This window comes from Equus asinus, chromosome 1, assembly GCF_041296235.1.
Source record: "Equus asinus isolate D_3611 breed Donkey chromosome 1, EquAss-T2T_v2, whole genome shotgun sequence".
NCBI lineage: Eukaryota > Metazoa > Chordata > Mammalia > Perissodactyla > Equidae > Equus > Equus asinus.
Genome location: NC_091790.1, coordinates 108,289,375 through 108,310,735, shown reverse-complemented (window position 1 = coordinate 108,310,735; position 21,361 = coordinate 108,289,375). Strand labels below are relative to the sequence as shown.

General features: G+C 40.0%; 1 protein-coding gene across 6 annotated transcripts; it reads left to right on the top strand.

Moving 5' to 3' along the window:
• Positions 1-2,252: 2,252 nt before the first annotated feature.
• Positions 2,253-20,980, top strand: CBLL1 (Cbl proto-oncogene like 1). Of its 6 annotated transcripts, none has more exons than XM_044770130.2 (6): positions 2,253-3,259; positions 9,036-9,203; positions 12,906-13,006; positions 13,367-13,450; positions 14,515-14,588; positions 17,460-20,980. In XM_044770130.2, exons 1-6 carry the CDS (start codon positions 3,211-3,213, stop codon positions 18,493-18,495), a joined length of 1,512 nt encoding a protein of 503 aa, XP_044626065.1. In that variant the 5' UTR covers positions 2,253-3,210; the 3' UTR covers positions 18,496-20,980. The 6 variants fall into 6 exon arrangements, with proteins under 6 accessions (XP_044626065.1, XP_014687384.1, XP_014687383.1 ...); XM_014831898.3 differs by lacking the exon at positions 2,253-3,259 and adding an exon at positions 4,046-4,185 and having other exon boundaries at positions 12,909-13,006; XM_014831897.3 differs by lacking the exon at positions 2,253-3,259 and adding an exon at positions 4,046-4,185.
• The last annotated feature ends 381 nt before the right edge of the window (positions 20,981-21,361 follow it).

The window sequence follows — 21,361 nt, the reverse complement described above, 5'->3', positions numbered from 1 at the left end:
TCTTTCAGGAGTGAGCTGAAGACAAGAGTAAAGCGAAGAAACCGGGCAGTTGTCTCTTGGCAGAGGAGCTGTAGGGAGAAAAGCAGGCCTCTCAAGCTCAAAGGAGACCCACTGCAAAATGTCCTCCTCAGAGGAGAAGGCAGGCCGCATGCCCTCTCTAAAGCAAAGGACTCCTGTCTGGATGAGAGTGTATACTGACAGGCCGCAAGAATAAGAGTGGGGAAATGTCTTCAGTCTGCGATGTTCAGTCCTTGTGGTCTTTACTTCCTTCTTGTTCCCTGAATCCGTCTCTGGCCCAGTTTCTGGTGGTGTTTGGAGAGGTGGCTGCCATACTTGACAAGGCTGGGCTATGGTAACAGGTTAGGGATGTTTCCAGAGCTGGGAGGGAGAGGAGGAAGCTGGGACTGTGCGGGGCTAGTCACCCCAGGCTAACTCAGATTGAGGGCAGATCACCCAATTGACTCCAACATACAGAAGTCAAAGAGCCTTGCTTTGAGTGTGCATCAATATGGCAACAGACCAAAGCGGCCCTAGGGACCCCACCTTCAGAACCTACCTCCAATCCGTTTCCATAGGGAATAATAATGAAACTGTCGCTCACATTTAATACTCATTTAATAATGTGCCAGCTGCTACAATGTTATCTCAGTTAATTTTCACTATCACCTCAAGAAGCAATGAATACAGGAACCCCCATTTAATGCAGGCCTATTGTGTGCGAGAGGGTGCAGGTGCCTTAGACAGATGATAACATTTATTTCTCACACCAGCCTGAAGGTAGAGACCATTCTCCCCATTTTACAAACAATGTCAGCCACAGAGGGTAGGTAATCTCCCTGAAGTCTGGTAAATGGCAGTGCTGGGCTTGGAACCCACAGTCTTTAACTCCCAAGTCCGTGTATCTAATCACTGTATTCCACCGCCCTTCCCATCCATTTCTACTCCTCGAACTGTTAATGAATAGTGGACACATTCCTGATCAGTTCTTCTCTGAGTAACAGTTCATTCATACTTGCTGGTGTTTTGGCCATCACAGGGTCTCTGGCTTCTTGGTCAATTGCTCTTCTCTTAGGTTAACAGTATTGAGCCACTTTATTCCGCTGATTTAAGTTTTGCTCACTGGTTTTGAATATATCTTGCTGAATTATGTTGTTTATACGAATATATGGTGCTAGGTTTTGTTTATATGCTCTTTCTTAACTGTTACTCTGAAATCTTACTTTTCAGGGTTCTCTATAATCGTGCCTTATTTTATTTTTTAATACTCCCAAACATGGATCAACAGGACAGTCAAGCTGATCACTGTCCTTGACGGAAGCGCTACCCGTTCCCCACCCGTGCCCTTGCTGTTTCCTGTGTGACAGGCCTCTTCCCCTGCTCTCCACCTCTCCAAATCCTATCCATTCACCAAGGCTCAGCTTAAATCCCTCCGGAAAGCCCACCTAACTACTCTTAGTCCTATGGCTCTTTACTTTCTCTGAATGCAGGTAGCCCCGCATTCCCTTGGAACACTTACAACTTAATTCTATGTGTTTTTAATTATTTCTACAAATGCTAGCCCGTATGATCGTTCAGGTAGGGACCATTACTTTCCTCATAGTGTGAAGAGTGCTACGTAAATAGAAAGCTAGTAAGACATCTCGAAGACCATGAGCTTATCATTCATAGGCTAGCAGACGGTCTATGAGCAAGATGAAACTATGCACCTCAGGGCTTCAGATGACCCATTACAATGACCTTACATTTTTAGAAACCTTAAGACAGTACCATGCTATAAAATAAATACAAAAGTCGACTTTCAGTAAAGAAATTGTGACTGAGTACAGCATACAGGTCACCGACAATGGATTATCAGAGTGCAGTAACAAAACACAAGTCTATGTCCAGTTTCATTTATCAACTAGGCAAAGGGATTAGCTTGTCACACTGCTACTGCACTGGCAAAGTGGGGCAGCTACAGCTAAGGGGAAGTGAATACAGAGCACAGACGCTAAAGCAACGCTGAAAGCAACAGGTGTCCAATCAAATAACTCAACAAATGTTTAGCTATCATTTCATCAACAGGAAATCTAAAATAAGGGTGTTTTCCCTCAGTACATTCTCAGAACTTGCACCATAAAACGCTGACAAGGGCCAGCCCTGGTGGCCTAGTGGTTAAGTGTGGAGGGCTCCTCTTCAGCAGCTCGATTCGGTTCCTGGGAGGGGACTGACACCAATCTGTTAGCAGCCTCTAAAAAACAGGAAGATTGGTATGGATGTTAGCTCAGGGCGAATCTTCCTCAAGCCAAAAAAAAAAAAAAAAAAAGCTGACAAAACTTGTGATTTACAGATTAAATTATGTAGAACACAGTTTGAAGAGATTTAAAATTCGAATTCTTTAAATATTAGCATCAGCAGACACCAATAATATTATTCTGAACCTGAATTTGCATTAATCGCAAGTATGGCTGATAGACTAAATATGAGGATAGAAAGAATAAAAAGAGTACTTTCTTCCTTCTTTTACACCGCAAATTGGTGAACAAATTCCCAATGGTGTCAACACTGCCTTTAGAGAAATAGGGAGGTATGGGAGAAAGGTTAAGCTTCCCGCAACCTCCAAAACAAAAATTAAGCCCAGCAATTGAAAAGATCTTGAAAACCACTTAGTAATCCAGAAATTTACATTTTGACAAGAGCAGGGATAACTCTGGTTCACAGTTGGCCTTAGTTACGAATCTACCTAAAAACTTGTTAATAAAGCTGCAGATAGAGTGGGAAAATCTTCTAAAGGATTCCAGTAAAACATTCACCAAACAACACAGAACACTAATAGCGCTGATCACATTATTCATAGCTGTCACTCTACAACTACACAGACACAGCGCTTCGCTGCACATACTTTATTCGGAATTCAGTACCATGAAAACGCTTCTCTAAGAGGTCAATGCAATAATCTCTTATGGATCTAGGAACACTGGCACTCAAAGTGTGGATAACCCAAGGTAATGATGTCGTCACCAAGGGACGACAAGAATAGAACCCAAATCCCTTGACTCCCAAGCTCGTGTTTTCCACTAATTGTGCTCCTTTCTACTCATCCGAGAGCACCAAGTGGAAAGGGCTGGAGAAGGCAGCGGACGCAAATGAGCCCAGTCTGCGAGCTGGAGGCTGCACGGAGGGGCCCCAGGATTCACTCTCGGCACTTTCCTTTTGTTTGGGCTGAGGACGATGACAGCAGCAGCCACCACAAACCCCTGGGACCAAGAACTGGAACTAGGTACTGCGCGCTGCGGTAACTCTCCCTTCCTGGTTTCGGGCCTCTCCCTCCCGGTAGCCCCGCGCTCCGCACCCTCCCCGCGGCCGCCCGCCCCTGCCCCTCCGTCCGGCCCCGGCACGGGGCTTCTGGGGGTCCCTAGCGCCCCACGCGTTTCCTCTAGAAGCGTTATAAACACGTTTCAACGGTGAGAAACTTCTGCGTTGGGAGCGGGGGCAGATACCAAGGCTGCGCTGCGTGGGTCTGTGCAGCTCGTCACGACAAAGCAAAGCTGAGCCTTTCTCTCGAGCGGGGAGCTCCATGCAGCTCCGCCATCCCCCGGGTGACCTCCCCCGGGTGACCTCCCCCGGGAGGCCGCCCTCCGCAGCGCGCGTGTTTACACTCTTTCCACCGGCGGGGAGGAGACAGCCGCCTGCGGTCCCGGGGGATTCCAAACGGTTACTCCGCCCGCCGGGGTGGGGCCAGCCCAACGGCCGAGCCTGCGCAGTGGGCCTGGCCGGCTCCAGGGCGCCAGCGTACTACAAGTCCCAGAAGGCAACGCGCCGTGGGGGCGGGCGGCCGCCTTACCTTCCGCGAGCTTATTTCTCCGGCTACTACCGCTCTCCCCCTCCCCCGTTCCCGTCGGTCTCTCTCCATAGTTAAAGGCTGCTTTGTCTCGAAGCACGTGAAGAGAAGCCTTAGCGACCTCCGCGTCAAAGCTCTTCGCGTACTCGCTCTCTCTCCTTCTGCCCGAACTATGCGTGACTCCCTCACCGGAGTTGGGTAGCGGACGCGAAAGAAGGAAGCCCCGGGAAGCCAAAGCCCGGGCAAGCTGGTCATACTTCCGCCTCCCGGGCTCCAGAAGGTAGCGCGCACGCGCTCCCTGCGACTCCGGCGCAGTTGACTTCCGCTCCCACTGTGCCCTGCGAGCCGAATCATGGATCACACTGGTAAGGAGGCGGAGGCAGTGGGGGTCTCGGTTCCATGCCCCCTTGGCCAGCCTGGGACGGGTCGCCCAGCAGGCGTGGAGGGGTTGCGCTCGCCCTACAGCACTGGGGGGGTGGCGGTGAGAAAGAAACCTCACGGAGCCCTCCCCGTGCCCGGCAAGGGCCTGCTGCTTCCCGGCCTACCCTCCGGCGTGATACCGACAGCCTCGGTGCCGGCAACAGCCTCCTCTTCTCTGGTTCTGCTGAGCTCCGAGCCGGGACGGCGGGCGGCGCGGGCCCGTGGGGAGGAGAGAGCTGGCTCTTTTCGTCCCCATTCCGGGTCTCTGCCCTGCGTTGTGGGGACTGGCGGGTAGATTCCACTCTCGGAATCGGGGAAGCCTCCTCAGGCTGGGAGTCGATGCGTGAGAGTGGGTTGGAGACTTCCTGCTGTCTCAGTCAGCTTTGGGCGGGTGCAGCGCTGGTCGCCGCCGGTCTTTATTGTCTCTCCGGTCCTCTGTGGACTAGAGATGGGAGCGTGGAGTCGAATATGGTTTTCGGAATTTTTCTGCCTAAGCACAAAGCGTGCCCCGCGCTTCGGCTATGGTTCTTGCTCATTATTGGGGACATTTACAAAGGAGAGCCTAAAATCAAGATATTCTCATTCCTTTCTGCAAGTAAGAATGGCTCCGCTCTTCGTTTTGTGCTTTTTAGCTTTTGCTTTCTTGTGGTTTTTGGATATTGAGTGCGCTTGGAGTTAGAAAGTGCTCCGTACGGTTATATCAGCCATATCACAAGTAGAGAAAAAAGGCTTTTTCCTGTCTTAAGTATTTGTTAAGATGTCCTCAATCATAAAATAGCTACTAGTTGTATAATTATATCCATGTAATGAGTGCTAGTCAACATATAACATTAAAAAAATAAACGGGTGCTGTGGTAAAGACTAATAGGAGGAAGCTTAAGCGAGAGTAGTCAGGGGAGGTTTTTCTGCAAAGGTAACACTTATGACATCTGATGGATGAGAAGAATCTAGTCATGGAATAAATCAGGAGGAAAGCATTTCCAGCAAGTATAGTCATTCCTCGTTTTATCCTCGGGGGATTGGTTCCAGGACCCCCCGCAGATACCAAAATCCGCGGACACTCAAGACCCTTCGTCAGCCCTATGTTTCCTGAAATTCTGCGTCTGCCGATTCAACCAACATAAGCATGTACAGGATCCACAGTTGGTTGAATCTGCGGGTGCGGAATTCGCAGATAGGAAGGGCCGGCTGTACAAAGACTCTGAGGTAGGAAAACGTAGAAAAGACCAGTCGGCTACAGCTTTAATTAGCAAGAGGGAAAGAACCTTAAGATGAGATTGGAAAGGAAGGCAGGAATCAGGTTGTGCAAGACTTTGAAGGCCATGGTAAAGTTTCGAATGTTAAGTGCTATATGAAGCCATTGAACAGAAGTAGAGGAGGAACATAATCTCTTCAAAAAATATAATAGGTTGTTCTATGGAGAATGGTGTAAGAGAGGGAGGAAAGAATAATAGAAAATACACAGTTTTGGAGGTGATTGTGGTAGACCAGAGGGGAGGCTTGGCTTAGTGAAGGTGACTTGGTTTAGTGAAAAGGGGACTGGGCAGATTCAATAAATATTTTGGTGGTAGAACTCAAAACACATGCTGATGGGTTGGTTCAGAAGTATGTGAAAGACAGGAGAGATGCCTGAGTTTCTGGTTTGAGCAGCTAGGTTAGTGCTCTTTTCTGAGTTGGAGAAAACTTGGGGAGAAAAAGAGACTTTTTTTTAAGGTGTAGAGGTGAGACATGGGAATTTAGGAACAAGATTTTGAACTGCCAAGTAAGAGAGGTGTATTGAGACATACAAGGGGAGATGTCAAGTGGCGATCAAAGGAAAGGTCTGGCTGAAAAATACATGTTTGGGATATAGTACCACATAGCCGATATTTAAAGGCATGAGGATGGATGATGAGATCACTTAAGGAAAGGGAATACGGAAGAGAAGAGGGCCTGCAACCAGGCTCTAAGAACTCTGGTGTTTGGAAATTTTATAGATGAAACTGTGCAGTCCTGATGTTAGAGTAGCAAAGATTCAACGTTAGCGGAATATTTCTCATTTGAGCCTATTACGGAGGTGGGAGTCAGGCCCCTTCCACAGTTTAGAGGATGTTACATTAGGAAATTATAATATGGGTGGGTATGTATCTGAGTCTTTAGCATCCTACTTCTCTAAGTTAAAAGGTTGCCTAAAAGTAAAAGTCATCCTAACGTGAAAATATTCACTAATGAGCTGATCGCTTAAAAAATTAGTTCCTGCTCAGAGATCCCTGCTGCTTAACGCTAGCGTCTTTTCTATTCATAGTTAATTTCGTATGTCAGTGTCTTTCGTGTTTCATATCAGGAAATGGTATCAAATGCTGTACATTGATTGTGATTACAAACCTTACAAAAGATTCAAGATTTCATGAAATTCATAAACGTGAATTTGATAACTATTTAAATCACAAAATCATTGGCAAGTAAGGAAATTCCATTTAGCCAGTTAGTGGAAGGTATTATGACAGGATAGGCATCTTGAAAAAGTGATTTTAATACCAAAGGATTAAGAGAGACCCTTAGGGAAATTGACAGAACCCTTGAATCTTCTGCAAAAATGACTGATTTTATGATCATGCTGAAAAAGTCAAACATGAAATGAGGGCTATCCTGTGATGTTCTAATAGAATTTTGCCAGGAAAATTACTCCAAGCAACTCCCAGTTAACACTTGATTCATTCTTTGGTGATTCTGAGAATTAGCGCTTAGTTGTAACTGTAACCTAAATTTTGTAAAATATTTCTTGGTTCCTTTAATTCAAGATAAAATTCTAAATAAGTCTTTTAAAAAACTCTCATAAAGTGTTCCTTTTTAAAGTGGATTCACCTTAAATGGCCACTTATATCCTTAGTTCTTACTTTCTGTGTAATATCCAAGGACTTTTGTTACAGGCTTTATGTTTTTAGTTGGCATATCCAAAAGGAAATTGTGCCGTATGTTCTGATTTTTAATTAAAAAAAAAAAAATCCAAGACAAACCAAGAATGGTGTCACTATTCAGTGCTGTACTTTGTTTATGAACTTGCAACCCGAGGCAGGTGGCAAGGTGCTAAGGGACAGCAGGCTCTTGAAAATACTGCTGGGCTACACGAGCAACAGTAGTGAGCTCAAGTGTTCAGGGTGGTGAGAAAAGGACTTGTAGTAATGAAGTGTTGGTACTGTGATCATTCACCAAGGTAAAACTGTGGAGTCCTTTTAATATCTGAAGGACAACACTGAACGGTTAACGAACCTGTCTGCAACAACTTGCTTTTTTAAGTTCATTGGAAAATCAGGAATACCTTTTGAGCAAAAAAAAAGTTTGTCGTGTCATATCTGTCTTTTGGCCTCTATGTTGCTTGTAGGTACTTTTATGTAAATAAGCAACTAGAGTGAAAGCAGATGAAATACATCATTCCGTTGGTTAATACGTTTGGTAAAGTGTTGAAAGTTGATCAGGTTGGGTTTATCCTAACTCAGGATTTTGGCTGTCCATGTAATCCTTTTTCCATGAATTTTTTAAAGGATTAGCTATTAGAAGAGTAATAGTAGAAATTAGATTGAAAGATATTTAAATTAATTATTAAGGACCCATTTGAATTTTGTTCTATGTAGTGATCAGAAAGAGTGCAAATCATTGTGAGTTTAACATATGTCTGTAATCCTGGTAGCCTTGGAGGTCGTTAGTACCAGGTTATTACTTTCAAATTTGGCTTTACTGATTTCATGTGGACGGTTTGGCTGTCGCTCTTGATTGTACTATCTCCTGCAGGGGTGGTTACACAGCCTTGTTCAATAACGTGACATGTTTAAAACATTACTGTTTAAAAAAATTATTTGCATTTCCTATTTTAGGGCATTTCCTTTTGTCTTTAGTTGGTAAGTGAATATTTTCTATATTGTAATATCTTGTCATAGACTTGAAAAGAGGTGACTTTTAAGCTTCAAATGGAGTCACTTCTCTGAAATAATGCTCCTGTTACTCATGGAGTCAATTAATTTATTTCATAACTAATAACAAGCATGGACTTAGAAAGTGTCAGTTCTTTAGACCTACTTGAAGTACAGAAACCTTGCATCCTCCTAAACTATAATTTTCCATTACAATGCTAAGAATCGCACACTTACGTGTGTATATCTAGAAATGTTATAGCGCTAGTGCAAGATGGCATGTTTTTACTACTAAGTAATGTAATAATTTTTGCTATATTCCTGAATGCTTTTTAGAAGAACTGTTTGCACTTAAGGGAATAATTACCTTCCTTAAAACTAAAATTATTTAGTTCTGCCATTGTTGGTGTTAGTTTTGTGTTTCCAGTGTTATTGATTGTCCTGCTATAGATTCCATTTACTAAATTTGTGAGTGCCTACTTTGCCTGCTTGATGGAGATTGGGGTAGTTTTCTTTCTTTTCTCTGCATCCTCCCTCTTACTCTTCTTTTTCTTCTTTTTCAAAAGCTCTTATAGTTACTTCAAGATATGGGTTCCTATCTCATGAAGGATTTTGTGTTTCTGTAAACCCCTCTGGAATCATATGGAAGATTTTATTGTCCCCTCTTTAAGGACAGGTTCTATAACTTCTCTCACCTTTTTAAAGGGTTCCATGTCTCTAAAAGCATTGCTTTAATGGTTTATCCACAATAGAGAAAATTAGCAAACAAACTTAAGTAACACAATATTTAAAATCAGAACCCAGATAGTCAACCTTTGATGATATTGGGTGTGTTGTTTTAATACTTGTGGCAGAATAATCCTCAAAGCGAAAAACTAAAAGAAATTACAACTTTTTTCCTAACATAGACAATGAGTTACAAGGCACTAATAGTTCCGGATCGTTGGGTGGTCTTGATGTGCGAAGACGAATTCCTATAAAACTCATCTCCAAACAAGGGGGCAAAGCCAAAGCTGCACCGCGGACTCCGAGAACTATAAACAGGATGCCTGCAAAGGCTCCACCTGGGGACGAAGGTAATTTGTTTGAACTAACAGATCCAAAAGTCTTTCTGTTGTAGCTGCTTCCACCAAATAACCCATGTGATCTTCTTTACTTATACCTACCTTTTTTTAAAAAAAATCTTACTTACGTGCTCTCTTTGTTCTTCAGTCTTTTTGTTTGACTTCTCAGTTTGGAGTGTTGTACTTTTCTCTCTCATTATAAATGGTTTTGGTTTAGTTTCTTTTGTTGTTGAAAGTAACACTGCCTGTTGTTAAAAAAAGAAAGAGTAAACAATATAGCAGAAAGCATAATATTAAAAGTAAAATTTGTCTGTCTCCCTCCACAATCCTTCTCCCCCAAAATAATCTGTTATCACTTTTTTATACTTTTTTGTGTATAACTACACTGTTGTCATGTAAGATGCATTTGAAGTTTTGCCTTATCAGTATGTACAGATGTACCTCATTTAAGAAGATAGGTTTAGGTATTTCATTTATGAATACGCCATAATTTATTTAACAGTTTTTCTGATTTTTTGCTGTTAAAAACAATGTTGCTTAGATACAGAGAACAGATTGGTGGTTACCAGAGGGGAAGGAGGTGGGAGAAGGGTGAAAGGGGTAAAGGGACACAGGTGTACGGTGACGGATGGCAACTAGACCTTGGTGGTAGTAAACATGATGTAGTCTATACAGGAGTCAAAATATAATGATATACACCTGTAATTTATATAATATTATAAACCAGTGTCACCAATAAAAAACAAACTCCCCCCCAAACCCAATATTGCAGTAAATATCCTTGTACATATAGCTTAGTATGTATACTTCATAGGATTTAAACTTTGCATGAATTTGGGCATTTAAAAACTTGATGAATACACTGCATTTAGAATTTAACATACTGTCAAATGGCTCTTCAAAAAAAGTAAGTCAGTGTATACTCCCACACACCAATATTGGTACTATTAGCTGTTAAAAATTTTTCCTTTGATATACATTTCTTTAATTATAAGTAGGATTGCATATCTTTTCATAGTATTAATCATTTCTTATGCCTAAGGTCTACCTGTTCATATCCTTTTCCCTTTTTTCCTGTTTGGTTATCTTTCTCTTGATTTTTATGAGTTTTTTGTAAATTAATAAAATTAGCCCTTTGTCATATATCGTGTGTATTCCCCATTTGTCTTTTGAATTTTATATAGAAAATTTTTCTTGTAGAGAAGCTTGAAGATTCTGTGTAGTCAAATATCCAGTCTTTTATGACTTCTGGGTTTTATGACATTCTTAGAAAGGCCTTTCCCCTATTCCCTGAGTATGAAAGTTTTCCCATCTTCCCGTTTAGTACAGGGTCAGCAAATCTGGCCCTGTTTTGTAAATAAAGTTTTATTGGAACACAGCCATGCCCATTCATGAAAGTATCGTTTATGTCTGCTTTCACACTGTGATGGCATATTTGAGTAATTGAGAGAAGCCATATGGCCTGCACAGCCTAAAATATTTACTTATCTGGCCTTTTACAGAAGAAGTTTCCTGAGCCCTATTTTGGAACATTTATGGCTTTGTATTTGGTTATTAAATAAAAAAACAGTGGAGTCTGGCTCTTATTTATTTTTTTCTCTAAGACACCTTGCTGTTTGTCCCAGCCATTGAGTAATCTGTCTTTCCCTTGTTTTCCTTGTTAAATAGGAATCCCACCATTATCTTTTTTTTTGAGGAAGATTAGCCCTGAGCTAACTACTGCCAATCCTCCTCTTTTTGCTGAGGAAGACTGGCCCTGAGCTAACATCCGTGCCCATCTTCCTCTACTTTATATGTGGGACACCTACCACAGCATGGCTTGACAAGCAGTGCATAGGTCTGCACCCGGGATCCGAACCAGTGAACCCTGGGCCCCCACAGTGGAACATGATGACTTAACCACTGCGCCACCAGGCTGGCCCCCGACCATTACCTATTTTAAAGTTCTAAAAGTATTTGTGTTTATTTCTAGATTTTCTTTCTATTCCAGCAATTTGTTTATATTTCTTTTTCAGAATCAAACTGTTTTAATTATACCGTATGTTATGGTTCCTTTTATTGTTGGGTATCTCTCTCTACCTAAACAAGTACATTTGAAGTTAAATGTTATAAATTGTGGTAGCGGCAACTTAGGGCTGCTGCGGCACTATCTGTAACCTAGGTTCCCCCTCTTTGGCCTTTTTGTTTTTTAAATAATTTTTAAACACTATACAGTCACATACAAATAAATTCTTGTTGTAAGAATCCAAACAGTGCAAAAAAGCTAAAACCCTCCTTCCATCGTTTTCCTCTGCAGTGTTCCCTCGTCTCCTCCCCAGCCCAGGCCCTTTCCTAGAGGAACTGCTGCTGCCAGCCTCTCTCTAATAGAGCAAACTAAGGCGGAGGATAATTTTCGGATACTTTACATTCACCTCTTTGGTGTAAAGAAAAAATGTTTTCTTTCCCCTTAACATTTGAGTTTTGGGTGCAGTTTGAATGAGTCTGAAAAATAGTGATCCTGATTTCCTTGGCTGCTGTTCTGATCAATAATTTTCTGAGTTTTAGATAAATAAGAAAAATTGCTTTTCATTATTTTGAGTTTTAAATGACACCAGCCTTTATAAGGTATAAATGGACCGTATAAGAGCCTAGGGTCACTCATTTGTAACTTATAAGAGCATTCTATGAACTCGGCGTTTGTATTGGAGGTGATTAGATAGCAGTACACTGGAGTATCTGTATCAGCTTCGAAAACTTCCTGCATCACCGTGTGTGTGTGTCCATGTCCATGTGTCCATCCGTACACAGGTGCTGTAATTTAGTTATGGGGGTAGAGTTAAAACTTGTGTGCTTTGGTCCTTTGTTTACCAATTCTAGGGCCAGAAATGTCTTGAGAAGCCTGGCACTGTGGAGGGGTAGATTGTCTTCTCAGCTTTACTTTAGGTAATTGGACTCTCCCTAGGCTCCCCATCAGACTTTCACAAGTTTACTTCTTTTGCGTGAGATGAGGGGATTATCATCAACTTTTTAATTAGGTCAGAGAAATTGAGCCCATTTGATCTTCGTATTGTCTTAAGTTTTTTGGGATTGATGTATGCAATGTAGGGGGAACCCTTGTAAGTAGATTTGCTGTGGCTTCTGCTGTTTGGGTGATTAACCAGGGAGAGGTTGTAATTGAAAGGATGAACTGTGAATGTGTTGTTTCTAAACTCAGGCTCTGTTTAAGGCTGAAGGAGAGGTTACCTGATTTACTAAGTCGTAAGAAAATCTGCAGAATTCTTTATGTTTCCATTATATTCTTTCAGTAGTAAAATCAACCTCTTGCAGCATGATACCACTTTTCTAGATAGATTAGAATTAATGGTTATCAGCGTCTTAAAGATTTGTGCGAGAAGCACGTAATTAAAGTTTTATACTAGAGATTGTCTGGTGAATTAAGAGTAATTGAATGGGAGTGAAGAGGTCTGAGGTCTGTTTGTGGCTCTGCCACTGATCTGTGTGTTAGGTGATGGGTCTGCAGACTGCAGTATTCTCGGTTAGGGAGTAAGGGTTGGACTAGATGATTGCTGAGAGCACTTCTGGTGATGTTTTAAATGAGTCTTGATTGTCTTGTTGGAAGAGCTCTGAAAGGCATCGGGGGGCTTTTCAGTGAACAGGCCTGTTTGCCATGTATGTGTGCTCCTGAAACGAAATTGAAGATTTGAAAAGGTAATAGGTAACACTTTCTTTCCTCAGAAGGATTTGATTATAATGAAGAAGAGCGGTATGACTGTAAAGGGGGCGAGCTGTTTGGAAATCAGCGAAGATTTCCTGGACACCTTTTTTGGGACTTTCAGGTATAACTAAAAATAAAACATTTTATTAGAACAATTCAGAATACATAAAGAATGGTATGAACTTCTATTATAGCTGTGCCTTACAGCACACACGAATCATTTGTTTATTAATGCTCTATTTTCACTATTTCCAGAAATAATTTGAAGTAATTTTCAGTAAAGTCAAGTAAAATCAGTGACTCAAACAAACTAATGGTGGTACACCTGATGGGGTGGAATATGTGGAGATTATACCAAGAAAGCTTCATTTCTAATTGTTTAAACAACTTTTATAAAATACTGACCAACTCATTATGTAAAGTATAGATATAATTTTTAGAAATGCCTAAAAGTGAAATTTTAATTATATCATTTCAACAGATAAACATCATAGGTGAAAAGGATGATACACCAGTTCATTTCTGTGACAAATGTGGATTGCCTATTAAAATCTATGGGCGAATGGTAAGTATAACTAAATTAAATTCTATTTTGTAAATATAAACCTTTGCGTAGAAGTAGGATTCTGAAATTTAAGTAGATAGGTTTATTATTGTGTAATGACTAAGTTTGTGACATTTTAAATAAGTCTGAAATAGCTAAGCGAAATTTTGGGATAATATGCATTTAATATAATTATCTTGACAAATTCTTGAATTGCTTCTAAAATATGTATTAAGGAAACGAACTTCTGAAAACTAATTCTTTGGACTGTTTGCTGTTTACCTTTATTCTAGTTTATTAAGGAAAAATGTTTTTTTCTTGTTTAAGAGAATAAAATAAGTTATTTATTTCTGAAGGCTGTAATTTTTAATATAAAACTGAATTAAAAATATAATTTCTGAGAATTGAATTATAATTATTAAAAAATTACAACTCTAACTATAATTTTATAGTAATTTTGACGCATCCTCCTTTAAAAAAAGATAGTTTTGCATTTGGAAAAAATTGAATTAAATAATATATCTGCAATGGTAGAAAGCATAGATTGTGCACTATTGCTTTGCTGTGCAACATAGCTAAATAACAGTAACAGGCTATGAATTTTAAAATGGTCTAACATCATTTTACTATGTACTTCTGATTTATTTTTAGATTTTTATAAGTTTATTAACTTAAGAGTACCAGGGAAAATGCTACTTATATTGACTGTAGGAGATAGTCGTTATGTTATTGCTTTGGAGTTGTGTCAGGAGGAACAGGGTAATGAAACCTGGCTTCAGTGTTCTTTGGGAGCCTTTAACCTGTAGAGACCTTGGAGGAAATTCCTAGGTTTATCCCTCCAGAATGTGCAAGCCAAGGTGCATGTATACATTTATGGGGGAAAGGGCCAGAGCTTTCCTCCCATTCTCAAAGGGCTTTGTGACAGAAAAAGGTCAACTGTTGCTTTTTTATGATTAGTACTTAATAAATGTTCATCTTAACAGTTCTCAAGTACCTTCTACATCTGGGTTTCTGTGCTTACTGTTATTTTTATGGAAATGTTTTCAATTGTTCTGTGCTTACCTGTAATATGCTTTTGTTCACAGATTCCATGCAAGCATGTTTTTTGCTATGACTGTGCTATTTTACATGAAAAAAAGGGAGATAAGATGTGTCCAGGGTAAGATCGTCATTACATTTTTAAATGAGAAGTTTGTGATGTAGTGATTTATAGTCTAGGTTAAAGGTCAGGGTGTGGTGTAAGCAGCAGGTTACCAAAAGTGTCGACACGGCTAGTCTTTCTCTGTGAGCCCAGAGTTGGCCTGAGCCTTCTCCTTGGGATAGGGCTATGTAGTGATTATCAGTCAGTTCCAATTGGCCAAAATGACAAAATATATTTGCCATCACAAAATTAGTGTTATAAACCAAAACCAGTCATTTTCTTTTTTTGATGGGACACTGGAGAGGTAGTATCATGTAGTGGTTGAGGCAGACTCTAGAATGAGAATTCCTGTGTTCAAATTCCTGTTCTGCCATTTCTTAGCTATGTGATACAGGCTGTTTCTTCATCTGTAAAATAGAGCTAATACTAGTCCCCACCTCCCTGGGTTATTATCAGAATTAAATGAGTTACTGTATACAGCTAGCATGGAGTGAGTGCTCTGTAAGTATAGGCTCTTATTTATTGCCTTCAGATCTGATTATGATGTCTTGAGTATATTTTAGAACACCATCATGGCATCAACACACAAGTTATGAAGATCTAGAGATATTGGTTGATACTGATTCATTTTGGAAGAGCCTTGAAGGATCCAGAATAAATCATTTTAGAACCCCTGAAAGTAGGCTTGAGAAAAGCTTTGAGAGAAACTTCCCTGGAACAGCTGTAGGCTTCCCGGATTCCTTATAACCCGTGTCAGCAGCTCTCCCAAGATTTGGGAGATTGGTGATAGTAAAGCTATGGATGATTGTAAGGGATGATTTCCTTTTATGGTGTAGAAGCTTGGCTCGTTGAGAGGGAAAGGATGATTCATAACAACTAATTCTCTTGGCATATTTTTATTAGCCCTTTATTTATTTATTTATTTATTTATTTATTTATTTATTTAAAGATTGGCACCTGAGCTAACATCTGTTGCCCGTGTTTTTTTTTCCCTTCTTCTTCTCCCCAACACCCCCAGTACATAGTTGTATATTCTAGTTGTGGGTCCTTCTAGTTGTGCTGTGTGGGATGCTGCCTCAGCATGGCCTGACGAGCAGTGCCATGTCCGCGCCCAGGATCTGAACCGGCGAAACCCTGGGCCACCAAAGTGGAGCACGTGAACTTAACCACTCGGCCATGGGGCCAGCCCCTATTAGCCCTTTAGAGTAACAGATTATAAAATCTGTAGTGTGTGTTTAAACAATATTTTTTCCCTAGAATTATAATTCAGAGAGTTAGGAAGTTAAAAGTGCATATTCATTTGTTTGCCTAATTTTCCCATACAGTGTACATTCACTTTAAATTATATAGTAAATTTGATTGCTTCATGGAAAAAAGGATTTTAGATGTTATAAAACACTATGTAGAGGACATTAAAAGGTTTTCTTTTTCTTTTATGTAAGTGTTCTAATGATAGTATTTAAGAGGGAATTTAGTTTTGAGGTATTAAATGTAACTCCGGTAGGCACCTTACTGGTTGACCCTTAGCTGTTTTAGAATATAAGCCTATCTGGATTAGCAGACCCAGATCAGGAATGGAGAAATGGCAACCCAAGTTAATGTAAATATTATACATTACTGCCTTTAATCACCCAAAAGAAAGTGCCTCGCATCCTGTTACTGTGGAGATATTTCTGAGCTTGCAGCGAATTAGCAGAAAATGTTAGAAGTGTGCCAAATGGCCACTAAAGGGAAGCCTACTAGTATCAAGAAGGATTGCCAGCCTTACAGCAAAGATGGAAATATAGACACAACTTAAAATCAAGAATATAGAGCCGTTTAAATAGTCTCAAATGATTTGACACACATATTCAATGATAATAGCTTGTATCTGTGCATAGATAGTGCTTAACTAGTGATTAAACACTGTCACTGTCAATGTTCCGTTTATCTTAAGGATACTCTTAAGTAGGGTGAAGTCCATATAAAAACATTGTGAGTTAGGTAAAGCAGGTGTTTAACCCCATTTTACAGATGAGGAAAGAATCAAAAAGAGTGAATGACTTCTTCAGGATTACAGAGCCATTACTAGATCTCAGTTCTTCTGATTCCTAGTTCAGTCCTCTTTCCACTTTTTCAAGAAGACTCTAAAGATTCTAAAGGCAAGAGTGGATTAAATATAGTGAATGAAGACTGGTTATCATTTTGACCCTGACTCATTAAGAAAATGTTGAGTTAAATTTAATGCTTACCATTTAGAAGGGCAGGAGTGTGTAATATTGTTGAGTAGTAAATTTGTCTGACAATTCACAGAGATGCCTTTCTTCAGGGATTCAAGTCAGGGATTCAGTAAGGGTTCGAATTTAAATTGATTATGTTGTTTAATGTTAGGAATCCTGACGATTAGGATGATCTTAGTCATTTTTGTAGTCCTTGCAGCATCTTCCACCTAATGTCTTCCTCTTAGTATTAAGTATTTGTTCCGCAGATACTTATTGCTGAATAAACACTGTGTAAATTTGAATTCCAGGATTGTGACAGATCCTTTTTTTTTTGCCCTTCTTGGTATTTTTTGCAAATGGATGCAAAGCATAGAGGAGTTGTTTGAGAAAGATAAATTCTATGTCTTGGGAAGAAGAAGATCTTTTCCTAAAATATGTTCTGTTTCATAAACACTTAATTTTTCTTGTATTAAGAATTCTGAGGTTGGTAGAAATGCTGATGCTTAATAGCAAACAGACTACAAAGTGGGAAAGATGAAAGGTTCACTTACAGTAACTGTAACTTTTAATTGTAAACTTTGCAATATTTTCCATAACAAATTTTAAAAATAGGCATATCTTTGAAATTAAGTGTGTTATTTTTATAGTCTGTTTTTAGTAAATGAATTTTTTTCCCCTTCTGATTTAGCTGTAGTGATCCTGTGCAGCGAATTGAGCAGTGTACACGAGGTTCTCTCTTCATGTGTAGCATTGTTCAAGGGTGCAAGAGAACATACTTGTCTCAGAGAGACTTACAGGCTCACATCAACCACCGCCACATGAGAGCTGGAAAACCTGTCACCCGTGCTTCCATCGAGAATGTTCATCCTCCTATTGCCCCACCACCAGCTGAAATCCCTGAGCGTTTTATAATGCCGCCAGACAAGCACCATATGAGCCATATTCCGCCAAAGCAGCACATCATGATGCCGCCACCTCCTTTGCAACACGTGCCACATGAGCACTATAATCAGCCTCATGAGGATATTCGTGCTCCTCCAGCAGAATTGTCCATGGCTCCACCTCCACCTCGTTCGGTCAGTCAGGAAACCTTTCGTATTTCAACAAGAAAACACAGCAATTTAATAACTGTCCCTATTCAGGATGACTCAAATTCAGGTGCTAGAGAACCACCACCTCCTGCCCCAGCACCTGCTCACCATCATCCTGAATATCAGGGTCAACCAGTGGTATCGCACCCTCATCATATTATGCCTCCACAGCAACATTATGCACCACCCCCACCTCCTCCACCACCAATAAGCCATCCAATGCCACATCCTCCCCAGGCCGCAGGTACTCCTCACTTGGTTTATAGCCAAGCTCCACCTCCACCAATGACCTCTGCTCCACCACCAATAACCCCTCCCCCTGGACATATTATTGCCCAGATGCCACCTTATATGAATCATCCTCCTCCAGGACCTCCCCCACCTCAACATGGTGGTCCACCTGTAACTGCACCCCCTCCTCACCATTATAATCCTAACTCTTTACCCCAGTTCACTGAAGATCAAGGAACTCTGAGCCCTCCATTTACACAACCAGGGGGAATGAGTCCTGGTATATGGCCTGCACCAAGAGGGCCACCTCCTCCTCCACGAATGCAGGGTCCGCCTTCTCAAACCCCACTTCCTGGACCACATCATCCAGATCAGACAAGATATAGACCGTATTACCAATGATAATAGTATTTTGAACTGAAGTATGATGAGGAGAAAAACTCATGTATAGTCAATCTTTTAATTAAGCTTTGACTGTTTGGGGAAGGGAAAGCACCTCTTACTGAGGTGGCTGTAAAACACTTAGGGTCTTGGCTCTTAAAATGGTTTTAAATCCTGACCTTAGGATCGATCGCAAGTACTATACTGTAGTGCAGATAAGCGGCTCAGTTGAGCACAGCTATATTTTAACAACTTTGTTCCCTTAGTGTGGTAAATTGACCCAGAGGTGACCATTTGTAAAAAATTTGAAAAAAATTTTTCATTGTTCCACTTTCAGAAGAATTGCTTTTGTTAAACCCAATGTTTAGTTTTTCTTGTGATACATTTTGTTAACCTGTGTAAAAGGATTAAATTTCAATATGGTTGTAAAAATGCTATTTTTATGTGAATTTAAGTGCAGCCACATACTGTTTTTTAAAACCATATGTTTTACCACTAATTCCCGAAAGTTACAATAAAATCCTGAAAGTAAAAATCTACTAGAAGTTACTGTAAGGCAGACTGTTAAATGGTAGAGAATTATTTCACATTTTAGGCACTGAAATTTTGAGGTATATTAAGTAAACAATGCACTTCACTTGGATGCCTTTTCATTTTTAGGCGGCCTCAGGAGCACCAAAATACATTGGAGTTCTAGTCCTAAGATATATTTATGTTTGTGATATTAAAAGGCATTACTGAGTATTTGGAAAGATATGGCCAAGTAATCGACTCTACAGGCTCCATGCTGTTGCGGATGCTGTTACTCATTAATGCTTTTTACTGAATGGTTGGAATCACATGATGCACCACATTTATTAATCTTAAGTAGCGTTATTTTATAGAACTGTTTCAATGGTGTTATTTAGATGAAGTGTGTTCTACTCTGCTCATTGTCTTAAACTAAATATTTAGGGCTGAATAGGCTTTATATAATTCCTCATTTCATGGTAGAGCTTGATCCTGTACTTAAGTGGGTTCTTGTTTATTGGGTTTTGAACTACAATTTGAATGCCGTGGAGGAATTTGAATACTGTATTAATGAAGGACATTCTTGTAATCACAAATTTGCATTGCTCAGGTTTCATTGCTGTGTGGTAAGGGTTTTTTCTCTGACTTGAAATTTAAAGGCTATTAATCATCTCCTATTCCTTTTATTGGTTAAACAGTCTAGAACTTGCAACATTTTAGCATGGTGTCAACAGTGAAGACTACCAGATGACTTTGTATTGGAGAAGAGAAAAGTAATGACTAAATTGTGAATTTCAGTGCTTTATAAGGTGCCTTTAGAGTCAGCTTTTGCATTATAGGGGGCTTGTTACAGTCCAGCTAAGATGACCACTTACAGTTTATACAGAACTCATATGTATAAATCAGCATTCTTAGGATATTATTATATGTCCTTTGAATAAACCCCTGTGAATTATTTCCTCTCCCCTAAAATGGTGCATAATATAAACATGAAATGTGTAGAATGCAGATATCATTTATTAAATAGTTTGTAGTGTATAAATTTAGGACATATTTCTTTTTGACAAAGGGTGAACTGATTGCTAATTTACCATTTAATTCTGTCAGGTACAGGAAAGACAACTTCTCATCTTGCATAATCGGATGCAAAGTCATCTATGAACTTAGAGCTGAAGTTAGAAATATTATAAACGGCCGTTTCAACCTTGACCAGCCGAAAATAACGAATACACTTTTTTTTTAAGTTAAGTGATTTTTCACAGCTAGCAGTTTGAGAGTCAGTGTTACTGCAATATTTCTAGTGAGCAGTTCTTGTTATTAGAAGCATGGGAGTGAAATAGTGTGAGATGGTGGTGGTAAGTGCTTCTGTCATATTACTGTAGGTACTCAGACTGGCGCGAACTTGATTCCCTTTCACGCCCTCGTTTAGGAACTGTTAAAATATGACTGTTGAAAATCCAATACCGTTCTTTGTTTCATGTAATAAGAAAATAGCCAAATTCACTTTAGAGCTTCTCAACTATTTATGAAGAGCTCTCCTGTTTTTATTGAAATTCACTAGAGTTCACTGTGGTATGAAACCACTTAGTCTATGTATCAGACGAAAAAATTAGTATCATAAAATTCCACATGTTAAGAGAATTCTCGTAGGCTTTTAAAAAAATGATTTATTTTCAGTTAGGTTTAAGAAATACATGTTATGCAGGGAGGCACATCAGATGAATGTGTTGTAGCAGACAAAATTTTTAAATGGTGTTAGACTTGAATTCATCCAGTTTGAATGAGGGTGGGTGGGTAGAAAGACGGCAAAGTTCCTGTTAGTGTTTCTTTCCTTAAGGAAAAAGATGTGAATCCCAGCCTTATTTCAGGGAAGCCTTTGAAGCTATGATGGACATAAGTCTAAATTAAATGTATGTATGTTTCATTATATTGCTCTTAAGACTACTGAGGTGGCAGTTTAATTCTTAAAAACAATAAAATGGAAGCATAAATACTATTTTGCCTAGGTGAATTTTTACCTAATGGTGATACCTTTGGGAGAATACAGAATTTTCCGTGTTTATGTTGATAAAACGTTTACAGTACAATTAGATTCACTTTTTTAGACATTAAAACCAGCACGTTGAATGTTAATATTTCTTCAGTGGCATGCTTGTTCAGAGTATAATAGGGGAAATATGGTTGCAAAGACCATAAAAAACTACTTTATTCTGTTTTGCTCTGTAAAAGCCACTTACTCAAAATCGTGTAAATACTGATACCACTGAAATATAAATGGAAAGATACTTGAACATATTTTTAATCTCACAGTAAGTGACTTTCCTATGAGAGGCATGCAGAGCAGCTTCAGGCTTTGTTCTGCCTCATGTACTGGGCG

Bases quoted from the DNA above. Each gene is read 5' to 3' on its own strand.
- CBLL1 (XM_044770117.2), top strand. From the start codon at position 4,220: ATGCCCCCTTGGCCAGCCTGGGACGGGTCGCCCAGCAGGCGTGGAGGG. The intron at 9,204-12,905 runs GTAATTTGTTTG...TTCTTTCCTCAG, and splicing joins GGCTCCACCTGGGGACGAAG to AAGGATTTGATTATAATGAA. The intron at 14,589-17,459 runs GTAAGATCGTCA...CTTCTGATTTAG, and splicing joins GGAGATAAGATGTGTCCAGG to CTGTAGTGATCCTGTGCAGC.